General features: G+C 40.8%; 1 protein-coding gene across 2 annotated transcripts in view; it reads right to left on the bottom strand.

The window, feature by feature from the left end:
* Positions 1-14187, bottom strand: part of CIRSR (corepressor of RBPJ and splicing regulator) — a 37047-nt gene that overhangs the window by 17669 nt on the left and 5191 nt on the right. For both annotated transcript variants that reach the window (XM_090045446.1, XM_090045445.1), the window contains 3 exons: positions 11492-11547; positions 11037-11085; positions 10327-10444 (listed from right to left, as the gene is read on the bottom strand). In XM_090045446.1, the coding sequence (XP_089901572.1) occupies positions 10327-10444; positions 11037-11085; positions 11492-11547 (223 nt within the window). The remainder of the gene's footprint in view (positions 1-10326; positions 10445-11036; positions 11086-11491; positions 11548-14187) is intronic.

The following is a 14187-nucleotide window of genomic DNA, read 5'->3' as shown; positions in this document are numbered from 1 at the left end:
TGCAAAGGATCTATTCTGACATCTTTCCAGCTCAATATGCATGTAAAGCTGTTTAGAGTGCAATGTTGCCTATAAGCTGATTGCACTCAATCAGATCTGTAGAGGACAGTTTCTTAGCTCTCCAGTTTCTGTCTGACATTGAGGTTCTTCAGAATATGGCTGGATTCACTGAGGAATATAGAAGAATTGGCAGTCTTTCTCCCTTCTGTTGAAATAACGATTTTATTCCTTTTTGGTCTGTAAAGCACATACTGACTGTGGGTGAATGAGGTCCTGTTGGATTCCCAACTGCTTTCTGAAAAGAAAGCCAAGCGAAAGCAAATAACATTTTTAGAGGATTCTCTACGTTGAAGTAGACTTGGTTGGAGTGTTCCATTCCTAGAACAGGTTACTGCAACATGCCTAGTGAAAACACCCTCTATACCCTTCTCAGACTTCATCTACTACTGAACAGGGATGAAAACTTATTTCAACTTTTCTTAGTCTGCACTCGTTTTGAATTTACTTCCAGGTACAGTTTTGAGTTAAGGATCTATATATAGTCAGTTGTTCGCAAAACTATGGTCAATCTATAACAGTAGTTCTCTATAGCGGTGGTCTCCAAACTTTTTTGAACCTGCACCCCTATCAGTAAAAAAATTTTGAGCACACCCCCCAATATATGTATATTTATATAAATATACATCTAAATAGAAGTTCTAATATTTTCTTCCCGCACCCCAATGGATCATCTTGCGCACCCCCTGCGGTGCATGCATCCCACTTTGGAGACCACTGCTCTATAGAGCTGTATTCCTGACAAACAAAATATTTAAAGAACTAAGCAGCTGGGAATGGTAGATGGGGAAAGAGTGTATCCCATAAAAGGATCCCCAGTCCCATAGAACACCCCTGTGCATTACAGGACAGGGAGGCCCGGGTGAGGAAGATTCCTTACCCTCCATCAATGCTGACCTCGTGAAGGAACACCTTGGGAGGCTGAACACCTTCAAGTCAGCCAGCCCTGACAGTTTACATCCCAGGATACTCAAGGAGCTGGCTAGCATCACTGCTTAGACCCTGGCACGGATCTTCGAGAACTGCTGGCACTCTGGTGAAATGCCCGAAGACTGGAAGAAGGCCAATGTGGTGCCTATCTTCAAGAAAGGGAGGAAAGTGGATCAAGCAAACTATAGGCCCATCAGCCTGACCTCTATTCCGGGGAAGGTCTTAGAAAAGATTATCAAAGAGGCCATTCTTAACAGACTGGCCGATGGCAACATCCTGAGGAATAGCCGGCATGGGTTTGTTGTGGGTAGGTCTTGCTTGACCAATCTTATATCCTTTTATGACCAGGTGACCTATCATCAAGACAAGGAAGAAGAGATTGATGTTGTATACCTTGACTTCAAAAAAGCCTTCGATCTGGTATCCCATGATCAACTCTTGGCAAAACTGGCTAACTGCAGCCTTGGCCTCACCACGATCCACTGGCTGGGGAATTGGCTCAGTGGTCGGACCCAGAGGGTGGTAGTTGACAGAAGTCAATCGCTGTGGTGCCCTGTGACCAGTGGGGTCCCTCAAGGGTCTGTTCTTGGGCCTATACTATTCAGCATCTTCATTAATGATGTGGACATCGGGGTCAGAAGCAGACTGGCCAAGTTTGCCAATGACACCAAACTCTGGGGTAAAGTGTCCACACCTGAAGACAGGAAGGTGATCCAGGTGGATCTTGACAGGCTCAGGAAGTGGGCAGATGAGAACCTGATGGTGTTTAACACCAAAAAATGCAAGGTTCTCCACCCTGGGAGGAAAAACCTGCACCATGCTTATAGGCTCGGGTAGCACTACGGACGAAAGGGACTTGGGAGTCACAAGGTGAACATAAGCCTTCAATGTGATGCTGCTGCTAGTAAAGCAAGCAAAACACTGGCTTGTATCCATAGATGCTTCTCAAGCAAATCCCAGAGCCATGGTACTCTTCAGCCTGGAAAAGCGCAGGCTCAGGGGTGATCTGGTGGCCACATAAAAATTTATATGGGGTGCTCATCAGGATCTGGGGGAACGTCTGTTCACCAGAGCGCCCCAATGGATGACAAGGTCAAACCGTCACAAACTCCTCCATGACCGTTTCAGGCTGGACATAACAAAGAATTTCTTTACTGTCTGAGCCCCCGAGGTTTGGAATAGACTGCCGCCGGAGGTGGTTCAAGCACCTATTCTGAACGCCTTCAGGAGACATTTGGATGTCTATCTTGCTGGGATCCTATGACTTCCTGCCCCTGAGGCAGGGGGCTGGACTCGATCTTGTGAAGTCCCTTCCAGCCCTAATGTGTATGAATCTATGAATAATACTCATTATCTTCACTACAAGTGTTGTGAATGGTTTGGTTCTGCATCCTGATTACCTTATAAACTGTATTTCCTAATATCATATAATGGCAGAGCAAACCAGCAGAAGCATTTGAGCTAACAATTCTCTAAATTTAAACAGAATAGAGCATTCTTCCATGTGCTGGTCTGACAGACCACAAATGTCAAAACAGTGTGACAGGCTTTTGTCAGAGGCCATATTTGGGAAGGTTTTAGAGGTTTCTCTTTCTTGAAGGAAAATTTATTAACAATGTAAAGTGTAACATGAACTATGTACTTAGGCGAGTTCTAGTACTTTCATAAAATCTGTATTAAATGTGCACACACCTTAATATTGAGAATTTTGAAGAATGCTTTGAAGTTAATCTAAAATCTGATTGGTACTCAGGCTTGTGAAGATAGGACCCTACTGTTTACCACCAAAGTGCTCAGCTGCAGATCTTAAGGGAAGGTTTTATTTTCTATGCATTTTCTGCAGACACCTTAATACAGAGAATGATTTCCACAAATTTTCCTGGTTGACATTAAGCTACTTCTACTTGATAAAATATTATTATAGACTAAACAAAGCAGTCAGAATTAAGTTCTACTTTCCTATTGGATGTTGAAAAATATTTTTCCCTGCTTGGAAACACAAACACTCTTAAAAAAAAGTGTGTTACTTAAAGAAAAATCAACAGCACTTATGGATGTGAAGGACCTTCATTTGTTATTTTCACATGGCTGCAGGAATTGCTTGATGGCTAATGATCACTTGCAATGTAGGGTGTAGCAGGAGCTAGCTATACACACTGACCTGTTCTGGGTACCTATATGTGATACTAGTGGTAGGAATCATAGGATCAGGATTTTCTATATGATCATAGTCCCATGGTCTTTGGCTTAGTAAAAGGTTGTGTTTGTATAGGCATGTCAATTATCTCTTCACTCTGCCAGGACATGAAACTTTGTTTGCTGAGGGTTCATGACATTTTTACCAGTATTTGTTATTGTTAAAGTAGTTACATTTTACAAAATATTCAAAGTCAGAAGTTCTCTTTCTTGATGCTGCCCTCACAGAATCAAGGCACACACAGGACAATTTTTTTTTCCAAATGGTAACTGGCAGAGGGCACATCCAGTTTCTTCCAGCATTGTATTCCACAAACTGGGTGTCTAATACCCTGCTCCTCTTAGAGAATTCTTTGTTCTCCTGTCAAAAGTCAGAAAGACAAACACTCTCTAACCTACTTGTTCTCACAATAGTAAATATTTTATGAACAGTTCAATTAAGATCATATAGAGCCACTAAATACTTAAATTTGTATTGCTTTTCGCTGCTTCAGGCCTGTTCATTCTTCAAGCCCTATTCAAAAAGACAGCTCTACAAAAGAGTTTAGTAGGTGCTTGCTTTTTCCCCACTCCAACCCACATTGCAGCAGGACAGAAAAACCGCAGGCAATTTTAAAGCATGAGAAAAATATTGAAATATTAGTTCTTTTGCATCAGTTTTGTTATTGTAGATTAGCTCAGTAGAACTTCAGTATCAAAAGCTTGGAGGGCTGCTCGAATCCTGTGTTACTGAAATTCTGCTTCAACCCCTTGCATTCAAGGAAAGCTACACTAGTTCAAAGCAGTTATGTAAAGAAATGTTTAGCTTAAAGGGATGAGGGAGGTGAGGAAAGCATTCTCTGCCTAACTGCATAGTGCCATGTATTTTCTTTTGGAAGTAGAAAAACTCCTAAGGTGTAATTCATGAAGTAGAATAATGAAGAGTTTTACTTTATTACCAAATTTATTCTCATATTACATCATGAATAAACACTTTACTTCATTTGCTTTTGCACCGCCTCCTTTATAAACCACTTGGCTGGTCCAACACTATTTTAAGTGAAGTATTTTTTAGTTATATTATGAAATGATGATCTTCATGAAGTCTGACAGGTGCGGCTTCTCAAGGTGTTATGTATAACTTGACCTTATAATTAGTACAGAATTATACAGATTAATGATCTGGGATGGATTATGACTTTATTTAGATTTGTGAAGAACTGAAGTAACTACAGAAAATTTCATTGAAATCAATGCTATAACTCTAAATGTGCAACCAAGAAAACAGTAATTTAGCTATAGTTCTTTTGCTTTGCACATTTAACTAGCATTTACAACTGTTCCAAAAACTGAATGGAGCAAATACTGAATTGTCTTGTTGTCTAGGATGTTCTCTTTTTTAAAAGGAGAAACTCAGAGATAACTTAAAGAATCATAACATGTTAACAATTTTCATTTTAAGCTATTACTGCACTGCCACACACGTGAAAAAAAACATTTTTTCCGTGAAATTTAATACTGATTTATTTGGACACATCAGACCTACAGCCTTGGAATCATCTAGTTTTGAAACTAACTTTTATGCTTTACCATAATCATTTTGCTTTCTAAATAAAATGAGTTCTATTAACAAACTGGCTTGACACGTTTTCTATCCCTGTACCACATTAAGTGACATTTTGGAATTAAACCAACAAAGCCTTATGAAATATTTTCAGTATTATGAACAAGCCACTGGATTTAAATTGGAAAAACAATTGCTGTCTGAACGCCAGAAAGTACCAAAAGCACAAATAACTGACAGAAACTAGTAGCAAATTAGAAAAACAAGGACTGTGTAAAAATCCGAACAATTTTAAGAGGTTATTGGGCTATTTTGTGTATTCAATAAGTGTAGATATAAATCAGCTCAGTCACAAGTGATATAGTTCTGCATATATTTCTCATCTTGATTATAAATCTTAAAAGTTAAGATTTTATCTGTAAAAAAAAAAACCCAAACATTTTAAACCAGCTTAGCCTAAAGAAGCTTTTTTTTGATTGCCTAATTTAACTGCATAAGAATAGTAAATCTTATAGTTGGTCTCTGTAAACCTCACAGCTGGAACATTCTAACTACTTTGTAGTTTCCAGTGATCAAAGTAAGTTACTTGATATATCAAACTAAGAATTTCATAATGGAAATAATGCAACACCAGGGGGTGCAGTTATCATGAAATAATTACACTCCTGGGAGATTACAGACAAGGCTGTACCCCAGGGGTGTGATTATCCCATGATAACCATGTCCGCCGAAATTGCCTTATTGCAAAAATAATCTCTATTCACTGGTGAGATATTATTCAATGTGAGTATTTTTTAAATGGTAAGATCATTTTTTTTTTGCCTGAATCACCAACTGGATTAGTAAAATGCTCTCTACTCCTTGGTTTGTTTCATACCCCCAACTTTCTGGACTTTTTATTATTTTGCTGTTTACTGCAGCGTTGCATGTTGAGAAATACCAGCTTCCTCCCTCAAACACAGGGCTCTCATTAGCAGCATACATGTACTTTAAATTTGCATAGGCCAGTGGTGTTCAACTTCTCCAGCCCCGTGGGCTAGATGAATGGCACAGGTCCAATCTGTAAGTCAGATCCAGAGCACAGAGCCATGTTGTCTGGCCCAGAGGGCTACAATTTGGAAGTCACAGCATTAAATTGCTGTGGCTCTGGGAGCCGGGGCAATTAATGCTGCCACTGCTTACCACCATGCTACCAGATTTCTGAATGGTGGGTAACTCCATGGATTAGAGGGCACAGCTCTGTGGGCTGGCTCTGGCCTACAAGCTGGATCTTGGACACCCCTGATATAGGTCAATTTTACTGCAATTCCACCTTGGGAATCCCTAGTGCAGTGGTTTTTAACCTTTTTAACCTCAAGGCATCCTTCCATAACTTTTCTGAATTAAGCAGCACCCTATTTCAAATACTAATTTATTCATTATGGTACTTCCCTCCTTGCAGAGGCCAGGGGGAGCCAGAGCCTGAGCCTGCCCATATCTGCCTTCCTCCTCATACCTCACTTACCTCTTCACACTTCCTGTGACACCCTTCAAAGAATCTTACAGGACCCCAGGGTGCCCTAACACCCTAGTTGAGAATAACTGCTCTACTGAAATCAGTGTTGGTCAGTACACAAAATGATATGGTACTGAATCCTATAGGAAGGTATTTCCACATCATCTCCTTAACATGCCACCACTCAAACTTTTGATTGATTACCTATTAAAAATTATTCCACATGTTGTAGTGGCAGTAATTATTGTTTTTCAATTGCAGCTTCATATTTAGCACTGAGTACTCGACACAAAGCAAAGAAAAGCCAATGTTCTAAAGACTGTTTTTCGTAACTGACAAACTTAATACAAGCAATTAAGAGTCAAGTACATTGTTCTCAACCATCTGAAAAACAAAGCACACAGAACTGTTTTTTTTAAAAAGGACCTTCTAATAGTAGGCTAACCAAGAAGACTGTCAAGAAAATATCAGAAATCACTGAAATGAGTGAAAATTTTGCCTAGCAGCAGATCATCATAATGTAAAGCAAATATTCATGATTCTACTCACCCCTTTAGTCTCTTCAGCACAATTGATATAGCATCTCAGCCTCCACTAAACAAACAGCTTTTGCATTAACCATAAATAGTACTGGCTTTCAAACAGACTTAGGTTTCTTAGTCACCTATATACTTAAAAAAAATACCCTTAGACTCACCAGATTTAAAACTACCATTTCAAACTACATGTTATGTAAAACAAAACAGGCAGTCCTCTAATAACATCCAATTGCATCTTAATAGGGTTAGCTAATAAATTCCTCTTTTTGTTTCCTGATTATGACAAAACAGAATGTTCACAATCTCTCTGAAGTTAGGCAAGTCCCCTCTCTTCTTCCATGCACTAAAGATTTGTTAGTAGCATAATTGCTGCCACCTTATTTGCCAGACTAGGCTTGGAAAGAAAATGTTTGTTCTACATTTAGTATAACATTCCCTTAAAGACTTTGGAATTTTGTTACAATGCAACTGATTCCAAATATAGCTGGAGACAGAAGGCAATATGATTTTTACATGGTTCCCTATCATGTAGATACAACATGTTTCAACCCTTCTTTTAAACAGTCTGCAATTACATTTTTAACACTCTTATTGTATTTTGTAGACAGGACAGCCTAAGTGTTTGTGTAAGTGTAGGGAATAGGCAATGAGCAAGGTAAGTCATTCCTTATCATCTATGAGCTAAATGTGTTACTACCCACCGGTGCTAACATAGCTAGAAATGCAGCTTTTTACTCATGAGACAACGAGTCCTAGTTGCAAAATCATACCATTAGTTACTGAAAAACTTGAGATTCATTACCAACCATTACAGCATTCATGTAGTCTAGCTTCAACATTGTATTAATGAGTGGTATATATCAGGAGCAGTTTATCTAAGTCAGCAGTTCCCAATCTGTGGTACAGATACCACTAGTGGTATGCAGACTACCTGTCAGTGGTACGCGTTAACAGATTTATTACGACTTTATATGATAAAAATTGCTGGTGGTACTGAAGGTTGAACTGTACAAATCGCTGGTGGTAAGGTTGTATTGTTTTAAATTGGTGGTATGCAATCTGTCAGAGTTTGGGAACCTCTGATCTAAGTGAAAAATTCATCTAAAATTACTAAAAGTGTTCAACATGAGAGACTATGATAAGAAGTAAACAATATCAGTCAAGGAGGACAGTGTAAGTAGGGAGAAGGAATGTAGGAACATTGTTAAAATTCTACTGGCACAAAATTATCTTATTTATTAATCCTGACTTATAATTATAATTATAGGACTCTATTTAAATCAATGGGTTTACACTGACATAAACCAACTAGGGAGGGGATGTGTAGTGATTGTATAACAACTCAAAAATAAAGTCTTAGTGTTGTATACTGTGTAGGAGAGTGTGTATGGTGGGTTGTGGGGGGTACATATGTGGGGGGGGTTGTGGGGGTAGGGTATGGGTATGTGGCATTTGTGGGGTTTGAGGGGGACTGGGGGGGCTGTGGGGGCACCTCTACACTCTCCCCACAGTGTGTAGCTCCCAACAGAAGCAGCAGCAGGTGGGGGTGCCTGGTGGTGTGCGGCTCTGGCCAGTGAGAAGCATAGCCCAGCTGAGCTGCTTCTATTTCCAAGGTTCCCCACCTCACGTGTACAACTTCCACACTTGCACATCACCAGAGGGAAGCTCCACACGTTGGAGCGACTGTCTTCACTGCTCCCTGCCATGCAGGTCCTGGGACTCTGCTGGAAGTGGAGAGGAGCCCCGGCCCCAGCTTTCCCATGTAGTACCGGGACCTGTGCAGCAGGGAGTGGTGAAGGCAGCTGGCTCCAGCGTGTTGAGCTGCTCTCCACTGGCATGTGAACGTGGAAACTGAATGTGCCCTGTGGGAAGCCCTGGTGATAGTGGCGGCCTGGCAGGGCTGTGCTCCTTGGCCTCGTGTGCAGTGCTGGCCAGAGTTGGCCACAACCACCCCTGCCTACTGCTACCATCAACTCAGGTTGTGTGCCATGGGTAGGAGCAGGGGGGTGCCCACACCTTCTCACTGTCCCCCACACCCACAACCTGCCCACCCAAGCTCTGTGCTGCTGCCACCCCCCCCGGGCACGGGCTTCACGCTGCTGCCAGCCCCATGGTCCATGCTCCCACCCAGCTGCAGCTCCTCTGCTGACCCTGCCCCCATTGCTTCCTACCTGCTGCCCAGAGCAAGTGAGATGCGGATGAAGCGTAGCAGGTCCCCTGGCAGCTGCAGTGGCAACAGCAGCAGCCATGCTCAGAAGTTGTGTGCTGGCTGGGCTGGGCCCTTCTGTCCACAAGGGTGGAAGTGAGGTGCAATAGGGTATGTTGGGGTGTGTACAGTGGGCGCTTTGTGAGCGGAAGGGCTTGGCGGAGTACAATTAGTTGGTGGGTGCCACAGGCCAGAAGAAAGTGTTTGGCAGGCCAAATCCAGCCCGCAGGCCTTATTTTGCCTGCCCCTGTTGTTAGCCCTTGAATAGAGGCTTAGGATAATTGCCGTCAACTAGTAGGCTATTATTAGGATGGTACAATTTTCAACCAATGCCTAGTACTGTAGCAACTATGGATGAAAACACACCATTTCTTTAAATATTTTCTGATGTTTCACCCCACTGAACCATTTTCTGCCTTTTGGAACCAGTCCAGCTAGATACAGCAAGGGAGTGCATATGCCAAGAGAGAACTCAACTCTATAGCTTCTCTCAGAACATTATCAAGGGTACCGACTGCAAAGATCTTAATGAACATCTGAACTGAAAATACAATTCATTCTATCACCATAACATTTTGTATGATCCAAAGTGGAACATCTCAGTATGAAGACTCCTTGTTTTGCTTTGTTTGTTTTTAGTACATGTCCCTTTCAGGGCATCTAGAGTCACTTACAGATTTTTCTATTATGATTGCAAAAAAGGGTTAAGATGTCACAATGTTGGTACAAATGACTTTTTTGACTGCCGAAAAAAAATTAGTCATCTTATTCATTTAAAATAAATTTAGTGCCATACCTATTAATGGAGAAAGGCCAAATAATATAAGTCAATATATAATTGAATGCTGAAAGCATATTTCTACTCAACAAGCAAGAAGGCAAAAAGAAATTATTAACTTGTGAATTATTTGCCTATTAGATCTATGAAGTGTCTAAATATTTAGATTCAGTCTGAATCAGTGTACCCTTACCTGTCCTTGCACTCGGTTTCAGTCTGAATTGTGGCTGTATGATTTTGATGACTGATCATACTAACTTGTTTAATACAAACGTATCTTCTTTTACATCTGATGTAGGGAATCAGGCTGCTTCAGACCTAACTGCCCATGAAAAGGGACAGAGCAATGTCACCACAACATTCAAAAGATTTTTTTCAATCATTACTAATTGGATCTTTTGAATCTGAAATATGACTATCGTGATATTATAAAAAGAAACTGCATTTGAATGAAGAATCCTTGCTTATTTCATCTGTTTGAAGTAGGATGTAATCATACATCCCTAATTTAGAACTGAGAAACCTGTAACAAGTCTGGTTAGTATCTTTTCAAAACATTTAAAATACATTCTTAATGCCTACCTGCACCATCGTTGGAAACCGAACTTGCATTAATTCCAGAAAGACCAAACAAAGGACATTCTCGGTCAGTGTTTACATGGCCCCACTTGTGGCATTTAATACACCTCACGTTCCGCACCTAAAGAACAAAGAGTATTGATGGAACTGAGCTAACAAAGCTTCCTGTCTTCTTGTACAGTGCTGTCCAACTTCTGAGTGGCTGAAGGGGCCACCCACCACATAAACCAATCATCTCCTGTGCTGCCCCAGCTGTACCATCCTGGGCAGGCCATACCATGCAGGTCTCTTGTGTGTACAGACATGATGCGGTCCCCGCCCCAGACTTCCCAAGCCCTATGACCAGAGGGTTTTTTGGCTCCATGAGGTGCACTGTTCCTCTCCACCCCCAGGGGTGGAGACGGGCAGTGGAGGTGGGGAGACAGGAACTGGAGGTGGGGAGAGCCTGGGGATTCTGGAGGCAGCAACAAGACAAACAAAGGGGGGAACAGTGCCTGGATCAGGAGCCGGGGGCCATGATTTAACTCCTCAGGAGTTGCATGTAGGCCCTAGCCCACCAGTTAGACACCAAGTACTGTTTTAGTACTTAGGCGCAAAGCTTATAAATTGATAGAGAGATGAGGAAAATTAAAAGTCCACATAAGTGTCCAGTGATTACACAAACATCTAACATATTCTTAAGATCCCCACAAAGGGAAATTTATGCAACTTGCCTGGATACCAAATGGTTGATCTCTGATATTCATGTCATCCTTAGCATATCTGTTACACACACACAGAAAGAAAGATTAAGTTTTCAAGACCAAATAACAAATAGAAATCAAATAACTAAGAAAAATATCATATCCATAACTACTACAAAAAGTGTAGTACAGAGGATGCAAGTCTATTTCAAAGCCATACTTAAGTGTCAAATAGTAAAACTGATTTGTTGAAGTGTGAACCCAGAACTCGGACAAGAGACAAAACTAAGCTGACAGACTAAGTGATGTATTCCAACATTAGAAGCTTAACTGTGAAACTGTGATAGCGTAAGAGAAGTAGAAGGCAGTAAGATTAGCACTTAATAGATTAACCAAAGGAAAACCACCTTCCAGGAATAGTCCAGAAGAAAAAGCAAATAAAGAGAGGCCTGTATATTATCTCTAAGAACAGATTTCATACTTACTTTTCTCGCGGAGCTACTTTCTGCCATTCAAATTTGTATTCAGTCTCTCCCTCTTGCTGTAAAAACAACAAACACAGCAGTATGGAAAATCCCACATCACATTTCAAAAGTAAGTAAATAAAAAGTATTAAGAATTGACTTATTGAATTACCTCTTTCGTTTCTTGTTTGAATGTCAGAAAAATAGGAGGAAAAAACAACAAAGACTACATTAATCATACACTCAACAGATTGCTTATATATACTTTGAAAATTAAATATGAATGGTTTATAGAATAATATCACTACCTATTGTCAGGAAATACTTTACATTAAAAGATCAATTTAGTATACAACTAACCTCTTGTAAATCAATATTACAAATACTGAAAAATAACAATCATCTAATTATATAGCTGTGGCAAATATATACAGTATTCTTTCTTCCAACTTTATTCAGGAGTACTTCAGTGAAATCATATAGTTCTTCTGCAGTTTGTTTTTCAGTTCTACATTTATTGGTGGAAGCAAAGTATCAAAACCACCTGATGTGCCAATATCTAGGACCTTAATTTTGCTAATGTTCCAAAAACTTATATTTTACTACAGTGACTAGTTTATTTCAATAGGTAGTGTGTAAATGTTTGCAGGACTGCATTCTGTATTTGAAATAAATGTTTATAAAGGAACATTATTTAACAAAATGATATTTTTCATGCGAACACATTTCTTCTTAAATGGAAATTCCAAATATGTTATGAAGACTTGAAAGCCAGAAGTACCAATCCTGTAACTTAACAACATTGTTTGTTAAAGTATGGTTAAGGAATTTTTAGGGCAGGGGCAGACACAAAAGTTATTACAGGAGAAAAGGAGGCAGGGTTTTGCTATGTGTCAGCTGCTCTATGGTAAATGCCTATATTGCATTCCAGCCTCACAGTCTAGAGTTACCTCAACTTATATTTCATCTAGCACTGGGCAAGAGCACTCACACTAGTAGTTTCTGTGGACTAGCAAAAGTATGGCAAATCACTGCCCCATTTTCCTTTGTGGTTACTAGTTTCTTGCCCATACTTTCAGAATAGGTTTTAAAAATATTTGTATTTCTGGATAACCATTTAGCTGCTCCCCCCAGGGGTTGCTACCTTAAGGATACAGCAGAACGTAAGTAAGTCTAACATAGTTTAAGACAACAATAAGATTTATAGTTAGCTAAGTGTTTTTTCTCTGCTACTCAATTATTCTGACACCATGTCAGGCTCTATGTTCATTGCTTAGTTTTGTGGCTCTGTATAAAAAAAAGCATTTCTCACTGAGAATAATCAGGAGATCAGGGAAAACTAGCTCCACAGGGAAAGAGAATATAGTGTCTACAAAATACCATCAGAAAAATTAGGAAAAACAAGACTTCCCATATTTTGACAGTAATTTAAAAAAGTAATTTTAATGCTAATAATAAAAATAGAAGTTATTATATTTGTGTCTGAAAAAAATTAAGTTGGCAGTGTTTTAAGAATTATTTTAAGAAGTCTTTAAGTTAAATAAGAGGTGTCAAACATATGGGCTGTAGGCCAGACCTAGCCCATGGAGCCCTATAATCTGGCCCCCAGTGCTGTCCCATTGACCCATTTGCTGCACTGGACTAGCCCTGTGCTACAACTGGATCTTAGGTACCGTTGCCACCCACAGCTTTCGTTGCAACTGGGTCCCAGGTGGTGCTGCCACTTCTGGTGCCCACTTGGGCCAGCATCCCAAACCAGCCTGGGTGGGTGCTGCATGTGCTGGATCAAACATGTAAGTGGGGGTATCTATATGGCTGATCTCACTCATGGACCAGCCTTGTGCCAATCATCTGGCTGTAGGGGACAGATGAATTCAACACCCCTGACTTTAATTATATTTTATTATAATAACTCTAAAACATGCTTAAAAATAAAAAAAAAATCCCACTGATTTCCAAAAATTTGTATCGTGGATTCAGATTTTTTCTGTTCAAAGTTTCCAGATAAGACCAACCCACTGAAAGCCTATTTCGTAAACGTTTCATAGTAGCTAGGGTCAGCAGGGACCTGAACAGATCATCTAGCCTGTCCTGCTGCCCTCTCACCAAGCAGGTGGCCCTCCTCTGAACCCTCTCCAGGCTGGCCACATCCTTTTCAAAGCGCAGCACCCAGTACTGGACACAGTACTCCAACTGCGGCCTGACCAAAGTTGCATAGAGGGGGAGAATCACCTCTCTGGACCGGCTTGAGATGCACCTTTGGATGCATGACAAGGTATGGCTGGCCTTGCTGGCTGCGGTCTGGCATTGGCGGCTTATGTTCATCTTGGAGTCAATAACGACTTCAAGATCCCTTTCCGCCTCTGTGCTTTCAAGGAAGGAACTCCCCAGCCTGTATGTATGCTGTGGATTCTGTCTCCCAAGGTGCAGCACCCTGCATTTGTCTACGCTGAACCCCATCCTATTCTCGTCTGCCCACTTTTATAGCCTGTCTAAATCTGTCTGCAGCCTCTCTCCCTTTACATGTGTCCACCTTGCCTCACATCTTAAGTGTCATCAGCAAACTTGGACAGCATGCTTTCCACCCCCTTGTCCAAGTCGCTGATGAAGATGTTAAACAGTACGGGCCCAAGGACCGAGCCCTGGGGTACCCCACTGCTCACATCTTGCCAGGTTGAGTACACCTGTCCACTGTGCAGGGATCAATGCCACAGTTG

This window comes from Crocodylus siamensis, chromosome 4, assembly GCF_052110815.1.
Source record: "Crocodylus siamensis isolate JL-2025a chromosome 4, ASM5211081v1, whole genome shotgun sequence".
Classification (NCBI taxonomy): Eukaryota; Metazoa; Chordata; order Crocodylia; family Crocodylidae; genus Crocodylus; species Crocodylus siamensis.
Note: the sequence above shows the minus strand (reverse complement) of the source record. Positions and strands in the feature narration are given on the sequence as shown.